Source organism: Lissotriton helveticus, chromosome 12 (assembly GCF_964261635.1).
Source record: "Lissotriton helveticus chromosome 12, aLisHel1.1, whole genome shotgun sequence".
Taxonomy (NCBI): Eukaryota; Metazoa; Chordata; class Amphibia; order Caudata; family Salamandridae; genus Lissotriton; species Lissotriton helveticus.
The window spans coordinates 827,298,254-827,307,958 of NC_136073.1; the positions used below are offsets into that span (position 1 = coordinate 827,298,254).

At 45.7% G+C, this 9,705-nt stretch overlaps 1 protein-coding gene across 1 annotated transcript; it reads left to right on the forward strand.

Annotated features, from left to right (window-relative positions):
• Positions 1–8,006: 8,006 nt before the first annotated feature.
• On the forward strand, positions 8,007–8,945 carry LOC144798169 (olfactory receptor 1C1-like). The gene has a single exon (XM_078668915.1). It carries the CDS (start codon positions 8,007–8,009, stop codon positions 8,943–8,945), a length of 939 nt encoding a protein of 312 aa, XP_078525041.1.
• Positions 8,946–9,705: the final 760 nt, after the last annotated feature.

A 9,705-nucleotide genomic window follows, 5' to 3' on the forward strand; every position in this document is an offset into this window, starting at 1 on the left:
CCCCGGAAGCTTGTTTCCTTCCCAGTATAAGAATTGGCTTGGTAGTTTGGTTTGCCCTGTTCCCATCATGCACTGGGACAGGAACAGACTAATTTGCATATAGCCAAGTTCTGAGCTGGGATGGTGCAGTGAGCTAAAAAACGGTGATGGATCAAGCCCTGATATTTGGACTGGGTAAGAGTGGTCTGCTTAATTCAGGCACTCTGTTCATCACCACCCCCTTTTCTGAATCATTTTGTCCACCATAAGCGTGGAAGGGTATACTCAGATGTGAGTCCCTTGCTCATTGCACCATCAGGATTCAAGCAAGCCGGGCCGACGATGCCTGAAATGGCAGAAACCGGTCCCCGGAAGCTTGTTTCCTTCCCAGTATAAGAATTGGCTTGGTAGTTTGGTTTGCCCTGTTCCCATCATGCACTGCGACAGGAACAGACTAATTTGCATATAGCCAAGTTCTGAGCTGGGATGGTGCAGTGAGCTAAAAACGGTGATGGATCAAGCCCTGATCTTTGGACTGGGTAAGAGTGGTCTGCTTAATTCAGGCACTCTGTTCATCACCACCCCCTTTTCTGAATCATTTTGTCCACCATAAGCGTGGAAGGGTATACTCAGATGTGAGTCCCTTGCTCATTGCACCATCAGGATTCAAGCAAGCCGGGCCGACGACGCCTGAAATGGCAGAAACCGGTCCCCGGAAGCTTGTTTCCTTCCCAGTATAAGAATTGGCTTGGTAGTTTGGTTTGCCCTGTTCCCATCATGCACTGGGTCAGGAACAGACTAATTTGCATATAGCCAAGTTCTGAGCTGGGATGGTGCAGTGAGCTAAAAAACGGTGATGGATCAAGCCCTGATCTTTGGACTGGGTAAGAGTGGTCTGCTTAATTCAGGCACTCTGTTCATCACCACTCCCTTTTCTGAATCATTTTGTCCAACATAAGCGTGGAAGGGTATACTCAGATGTGAGTCCCTTGCTCATTGCACCATCAGGATTCAAGCAAGCCGGGCCGACGACGCCTGAAATGGCAGACACCGGTCCCCGGAAGCTTGTTTCCTTCCCAGTATAAGAATTGGCTTGGTAGTTTGGTTTGCCCTGTTCCCATCATGCACTGGGACAGGAACAGACTAATTTGCATATAGCCAAGTTCTGAGCTGGGATGGTGCAGTGAGCTAAAAAACGGTGATGGATCAAGCCCTGATCTTTGGACTGGGTAAGAGTGGTCTGCTTAATTCAGGCACTCTGTTCATCACCACCCCCTTTTCTGAATCATTTTGTCCACCACAAGCGTGGAAGGGTATACTCAGATGTGAGTCCCTTGCTCATTGCATCATCAGGATTCAAGCAAGCCGGGCCGACGACGCCTGAAATGGCAGAAACCGGTCCCCGGAAGCTTGTTTCCTTCCCAGTATAAGAATTGGCTTGGTAGTTTGGTTTGCCCTGTTCCCATCATGCACTGGGACAGGAACAGACTAATTTGCATATAGCCAAGTTCTGAGCTGGGATGGTGCAGTGAGCTAAAAAACGGTGATGGATCAAGCCCTGATCTTTGGACTGGGTAAGAGTGGTCTGCTTAATTCAGGCACTCTGTTCATCACCACTCCCTTTTCTGAATCATTTTGTCCACCATAAGCGTGGAAGGGTATACTCAGATGTGAGTCCCTTGCTCATTGCACCATCAGGATTCAAGCAAGCCGGGCCGACGACGCCTGAAATGGCAGAAACCGGTCCCCGGAAGCTTGTTTCCTTCCCATTATAAGAATTGGCTTGGTAGTTTGGTTTGCCCTGTTCCCATCATGCACTGGGACAGGAACAGACTAATTTGCATATAGCCAAGTTCTGAGCTGGGATGGTGCAGTGAGCTAAAAAACGGTGATGGATCAAGCCCTGATCTTTGGACTGGGTAAGAGTGGTCTGCTTAATTCAGGCACTCTGTTCATCACCACCCCCTTTTCTGAATCATTTTGTCCACCATAAGCGTGGAAGGGTATACTCAGATGTGAGTCCCTTGCTCATTGCACCATCAGGATTCAAGCAAGCCGGGCCGACGACGCCTGAAATGGCAGAAACCGGTCCCCGGAAGCTTGTTTCCTTCCCAGTATAAGAATTGGCTTGGTAGTTTGGTTTGCCCTGTTCCCATCATGCACTGGGACAGGAACAGACTAATTTGCATATAGCCAAGTTCTGAGCTGGGATGGTGCAGTGAGCTAAAAAACGGTGATGGATCAAGCCCTGATCTTTGGACTGGGTAAGAGTGGTCTGCTTAATTCAGGCACTCTGTTCATCACCACCCCCTTTTCTGAATCATTTTGTCCACCATAAGCGTGGAAGTGTATACTCAGATGTGAGTCCCTTCCTCATTGCACCATCAGGATTCAAGCAAGCCGGGCCGACGACGCCTGAAATGGCAGAAACCGGTCCCCGGAAGCTTGTTTCCTTTCCAGTATAAGAATTGACTTGGTAGTTTGGTTTGCCCTGTTCCCATCATGCACTGGGACAGGAACAGACTAATTTGCATATAGCCAAGTTCTGAGCTGGGATGGTGCAGTGAGCTAAAAAACGGTGATGGATCAAGCCCTGATCTTTGGACTGGGTAAGAGTGGTCTGCTTAATTCAGGCACTCTGTTCATCACCACCCCCTTTTCTGAATCATTTTGTCCACCATAAGCGTGGAAGGGTATACTCAGATGTGAGTCCCTTGCTCATTGCACCATCAGGATTCAAGCAAGCCGGGCCGACGACGCCTGAAATGGCAGAAACCGGTCCCCGGAAGCTTGTTTCCTTCCCAGTATAAGAATTGGCTTGGTAGTTTGGTTTGCCCTGTTCCCATCATGCACTGGGACAGGAACAGACTAATTTGCATATAGCCAAGTTCTGAGCTGGGATGGTGCAGTGAGCTAAAAAACGGTGATGGATCAAGCCCTGATATTTGGACTGGGTAAGAGTGGTCTGCTTAATTCAGGCACTCTGTTCATCACCACCCCCTTTTCTGAATCATTTTGTCCACCATAAGCGTGGAAGGGTATACTCAGATGTGAGTCCCTTGCTCATTGCACCATCAGGATTCAAGCAAGCCGGGCCGACGATGCCTGAAATGGCAGAAACCGGTCCCCGGAAGCTTGTTTCCTTCCCAGTATAAGAATTGGCTTGGTAGTTTGGTTTGCCCTGTTCCCATCATGCACTGCGACAGGAACAGACTAATTTGCATATAGCCAAGTTCTGAGCTGGGATGGTGCAGTGAGCTAAAAACGGTGATGGATCAAGCCCTGATCTTTGGACTGGGTAAGAGTGGTCTGCTTAATTCAGGCACTCTGTTCATCACCACCCCCTTTTCTGAATCATTTTGTCCACCATAAGCGTGGAAGGGTATACTCAGATGTGAGTCCCTTGCTCATTGCACCATCAGGATTCAAGCAAGCCGGGCCGACGACGCCTGAAATGGCAGAAACCGGTCCCCGGAAGCTTGTTTCCTTCCCAGTATAAGAATTGGCTTGGTAGTTTGGTTTGCCCTGTTCCCATCATGCACTGGGTCAGGAACAGACTAATTTGCATATAGCCAAGTTCTGAGCTGGGATGGTGCAGTGAGCTAAAAAACGGTGATGGATCAAGCCCTGATCTTTGGACTGGGTAAGAGTGGTCTGCTTAATTCAGGCACTCTGTTCATCACCACTCCCTTTTCTGAATCATTTTGTCCACCATAAGCGTGGAAGGGTATACTCAGATGTGAGTCCCTTGCTCATTGCACCATCAGGATTCAAGCAAGCCGGGCCGACGACGCCTGAAATGGCAGAAACCGGTCCCCGGAAGCTTGTTTCCTTCCCAGTATAAGAATTGGCTTGGTAGTTTGGTTTGCCCTGTTCCCATCATGCACTGGGACAGGAACAGACTAATTTGCATATAGCCAAGTTCTGAGCTGGGATGGTGCAGTGAGCTAAAAAACGGTGATGGATCAAGCCCTGATCTTTGGACTGGGTAAGAGTGGTCTGCTTAATTCAGGCACTCTGTTCATCACCACCCCCTTTTCTGAATCATTTTGTCCACCATAAGCGTGGAAGTGTATACTCAGATGTGAGTCCCTTGCTCATTGCACCATCAGGATTCAAGCAAGCCGGGCCGACGACGCCTGAAATGGCAGAAACCGGTCCCCGGAAGCTTGTTTCCTTTCCAGTATAAGAATTGGCTTGGTAGTTTGGTTTGCCCTGTTCCCATCATGCACTGGGACAGGAACAGACTAATTTGCATATAGCCAAGTTCTGAGCTGGGATGGTGCAGTGAGCTAAAAATCGGTGATGGATCAAGCCCTGATCTTTGGACTGGGTAAGAGTGGTCTGCTTAATTCAGGCACTCTGTTCATCACCACCCCCTTCTCTGAATCATTTTGTCCACCATAAGCGTGGAAGGGTATACTCAGATGTGAGTCCCTTACTCATTGCACCATCAGGATTCAAGCAAGCCGGGCCGACGATGCCTGAAATGGCAGAAACCGGTCCCCGGAAGCTTGTTTCCTTCCCAGTATAAGAATTGGCTTGGTAGTTTGGTTTGCCCTGTTCCCATCATGCACTGGGACAGGAACAGACTAATTTGCATATAGCCAAGTTCTGAGCTGGGATGGTGCAGTGAGCTAAAAAACGGTGATGGATCAAGCCCTGATCTTTGGACTGGGTAAGAGTGGTCTGCTTAATTCAGGCACTCTGTTTATCACCACCCCCTTTTCTGAATCATTTTGTCCACCATAAGCGTGGAAGGGTATACTCAGATGTGAGTCCCTTGCTCATTGCACCATCAGGATTCAAGCAAGCCGGGCCGACGACGCCTGAAATGGCAGAAACCGGTCCCCGGAAGCTTGTTTCCTTCCCAGTATAAGAATTGGCTTGGTAGTTTGGTTTGCCCTGTTCCCATCATGCACTGGGACAGGAACAGACTAATTTGCATATAGCCAAGTTCTGAGCTGGGATGGTGCAGTGAGCTAAAAAACGGTGATGGATCAAGCCCTGATCTTTGGACTGGCTAAGAGTGGTCTGCTTAATTCAGGCACTCTGTTCATCACCACCCCCTTTTCTGAATCATTTTGTCCACCATAAGCGTGGAAGGGTATACTCAGATGTGAGTCCCTTGCTCATTGCACCATCAGGATTCAAGCAAGCCGGGCCGACGACGCCTGAAATGGCAGAAAACGGTCCCCGGAAGCTTGTTTCCTTCCCAGTATAAGAATTGGCTTGGTAGTTTGGTTTGCCCTGTTCCCATCATGCACTGGGACAGGAACAGACTAATTTGCATATAGCCAAGTTCTGAGCTGGGATGGTGCAGTGAGCTAAAAAACGGTGATGGATCAAGCCCTGATCTTTGGACTGGGTAAGAGTGGTCTGCTTAATTCAGGCACTCTGTTCATCACCACCCCCTTTTCTGAATTATACGCCATAAGGGCGGGGTTCCCGTGGGGGCCATTAGGATGCGCATGCCACACTGGCGGGCACATCCCGCATATTTAACATTGCGGCGGGCGGTGCTGCACGTCATGCATTTCAATGCACAACGTGACAGGCACCGCGCGGTGCCTGTTCACGTTGTACATTGACGTGCAGGGGTGTAGCATAGGTACCACCCCCCACCCCCCAGAGTCCCTTGGGTCCCACAGGGGCCCCCCGCAAGAGATTCCCGCATGCCTTTAAGGCATGTGTCCACCCCCATTATAATATGGGTGGCGGTGTCTAGCAGACACCGCCACCATATTAAACTGTTTTCCACCCGGACGACTTGTCGACCATGCGGAAAAGCGGTGGACGGTCTTTCCGTCCGCGTTGGTCCCCCCATAGTAATATGGCGTGGGGAAATGGGTCGTGGGCGGGGACGGATGTCGGGCAGATCACCACCGCCATGCGGGCGGTGGCGATCCGCCTGACATCCTAATGACCCCTGTGGTGTGGGGGTAACTGCAGAAATATAGTAACCACATTGTTGGCCTTTGCAATGAGAGTTTTCCTTAAGATGGAGTCAACAGCAACTTCATGTTCAGGAGACCCAATATCCACAATCTCCTAGAGGGGACAGAGAAGCATCGGATGGGCAGGCCATGCATCCATCAATATTTGGCTGTTGCTTTTTTTACCCACTTCAATATGAAGACGTTAGCATTTTCTTTGGACGTGCACTTCATGAATACTGTTGTCTTCAGAAGGATGACCGAAGTTTACTAGTACAGGTTATAATGCAAGCCAGATTTTAATATACTTCTGTACCTAGCTATAATCTGAAGGCAATGGTGGCTTTGTTACAGGCTGAGGTGCTCAGAAGGAGGCCACCTATATTCTGTAGACCCTACTAAAGAACAGATGAAGATATACCATGACAATGCTTTTGCTTTTTGTCAGTAACCCTCTCTGTTTTCTTCTTCTCACACATCTCTTACTCTTAAAACATCTTTCACCAACAGTTTTTGTTTCTTTGCTTTACTTTTTTTGTTATTCAGTTAGGTTTCCCTGCCTTTGTGTGGAGTAATTTGCAGCAATTATAATCTTACACCTCTAGTGTCTTCATAAATAGTGCTATTCACAGAAACCCCCCAAATCCACCGCTGTACATCTTAAACAGTGGAATGCAGGCAAAAACTCAGAGACATGCATTGGAAGCATAAAAAAAGGTGAATGTAGTGTGATACTTTGAAAACTGATCAGTTCGTGTTCATACACAATCACATATCTCCCAGGCCTGATAGTCACCCAGGGCTAAACCCTGATCTTTGATTCACAAAGCCCTAGAGGTGAGGATGGGCTCTTTACACAACCCAACAGTGCCCTCACACTGGAATGGGAATTAGAAAATATCATGATAATCCCTCCCAGACTATTTTTTTAAATGTTTCTATTGATCACAGGGTGAACATTGAAAGTGTTTTATAGCATACGATTGAACACGAAGAGAGAGAGAGATAAAAAGACAGTGAGTGAGAGAGAGAAAGAGAGAGAAAGTCAGAGAGAAAGTCAGAGAGACACAGAGACAGAAAGCGAACCAGAGAGAAGGTTTATTAGGCAAAGCCACTGGAATTATGTGGCATGGGAAGACAAAATTATTCAGCAGGATTGACTGAATCATGCAGCAAGAAAATGCAAATTATGCGGCATAATTTGGCACATTTTGTGATAGCATTCCATCATCATTTTGTAAATTTTACACATGTTAACATTGTCTGGGAAAAGTTTTACCACATTAATTTCGTTTTAATACCCAAATTCAGCATTAAGCAACCGAAAAGTGACCAGTCAACCTTTGCATAGAGCCACCACAGTTTTAGTAACTTTTGTTCCATTAGAGGTAGAAACATGTTTTTTTTAAAGTCAGATGTTATGCAGCAGATGATCGACTATTTGGCTAAAATGGCAAATCCATAGCTGTGCAGAAAACGCCACAGAATTACAGAATTGCATAATTGCAATAGCCATATTATTAGGTGACATAGTGGTACAAAAGGGGGTGGTGATGGACAGAGCATCTGAACCAATCAAACACTCACACCCAGTCAACAGATCTGGGTTTAACCCATCACCGTTCTTTAGCCCACTCTGCCACCCCAGTTCAGACAAGGCCATATGCAAATCAGTCTGACCCTGTGCCTCATGGGAACAGTCCAGCCCGAGGCATGAACACTTTGGAATCTGGTGTTTATCAGGCGGGGCATGCCATAAGCATGTCAAAAAAGTGAGCCTTCAATGATTTCCTGAATTATATGAAATTATAATCAGTGCCTATTTTGCCCGTGTTTTCATAGTAGAATAAATAAGTTAGGCACCATGTTGGCTTTACTTTGGCATTGCTATTCACCTCATGCCATAGATCTGAAGTTGGAAAAGTAGAACATTGGGGCTGTGCTGGATTGACATCCGGAATCCTACACCAGTATGTAATTCTCAGCAAATTAGTTGAGAAATGAGGGTGAAGTATTGGTTGTCTGAAGAGGCACCCGGAAGTTGGTCAATAAATAAAATATAATTTTTTATCATTCCAGATACAGCGCAAAATGGAGAGAGGAAACATGAGTGTTGTCAAAGAATTTATCTTCCTGGGCTTCTCCAGTCATCCAGAGCAGCAGATTATCCTATTTTGTGTCTTCCTTGCTGTATATACACTCATATTAGTTGGAAATCTGACAATCTTCATTGTTATAGTAATGGATTCCAGACTCCACACACCCATGTACTTCTTTCTGAGTATCCTGGCCATGGTGGACATCTGTTTCACATCTTTGATAGTTCCCAAGCTATTGGTGGACCTATTGTCAGTGACGAAAGCCATATCCTTTCCTTTGTGCATCACACAGTTGCATTTCTTTATAGCATTTACCAATATGGACAGTTTCTTATTGGGTATCATGGGCTTTGACCGATTCATGGCCATATGTCATCCTCTGTATTATCCACGGGTGATGAGAAAGAGGGTCTGTATAGTACTGGTGCTTTGTGCCTGGGTGATCGTCTCGCTTCACGCTTCAGTGCATAGTGTCTTGGCCTCGAAGTTACTCTATTGTGATGCAAAGGAAATGCATCACTACTTTTGTGATCTCCCACCTCTTCTGAAGCTGTCGTGTTCAGACACCTCCATTAATGAGCTTGTACTCTTCACCGAGACTACTGTAATTTTGCTAACCCCGCTGTTATGTAATCTTGTATCCTATGTTCTAATTGCTGTGGTTATCTTGAAAATCAAGTCCTCTGATGGAAGAAGGAAAGCATTTTCCACCTGCTTCTCCCACCTCACCTGTGTTGTCTTGTGTTATGGACCTGTGCTTTTTACATACATTCGGCCATCCTCGGCATACTCCCCGGAGAAGGACATGGGCATAAGTATAATATACACCATGGTGATCCCAATGCTCAACCCATTTGTGTACAGTGTCAGAAATAATGATGTGAAAGAGGCATTGAGAAAAATTATGAAAATATTCCAGGGTCAAAAATGAATTTGGATGAAAATAAAATTGAATCATCTACATTTCAATTAATGGTTTGATGTTCACAGAAATCAATACAAAGTACAGAAAGATTCAGAAGCCAAATTCACATCCAAATAAAGGGAAAGGAATGGTTACTTGTAAGATGGATAATCCATCTTGGGTATTTCTATCAATTAATATTAAATAGTACAATATCGCCGCACAAGATCTTCGAAAACGTTTTAAAAACTGACATTTTCATTCCTGAACACAGTTTTGTAACTAAAACATGCCTATGTGAGGTGCTTTTTTATTAAGTCCACTGTAAATCAAGATTGTAAATTTCACTTAGCAGAGAAAAATATATATTTTTTAAATCCCACTGTATTAGTCCAAGAGTGCTTGCACACACACCCTGTACTTGCAGTTTTGGGAGAAACTGTCCTTTCTAACTCAGATTACAGAATAGTTCTATAAAAAATGTCCTTTTAAAGTGCGATTGTGCTTTTAACTTCCACAGATCACAAATATCTGAAGAACGCTTCTGAATATGTGTTACAATTAACAAATGAGAGAACCTTCTTGTATTAACAAGACCAAGCTTCAACTCATAAAGACTACAGTTATGGATCACTGTCTTATGAAGGATGTAAAAGGAATATATCAGATGGTCCTGGGCCTCAATTATTTCTGTCACAAAGGGTCACTAAACTGAGAAACATATTTGGACAATATGGTTTAAGCTACTATTCATCCTTTATGTTTAAGATTACCTTCGAGACAGTAT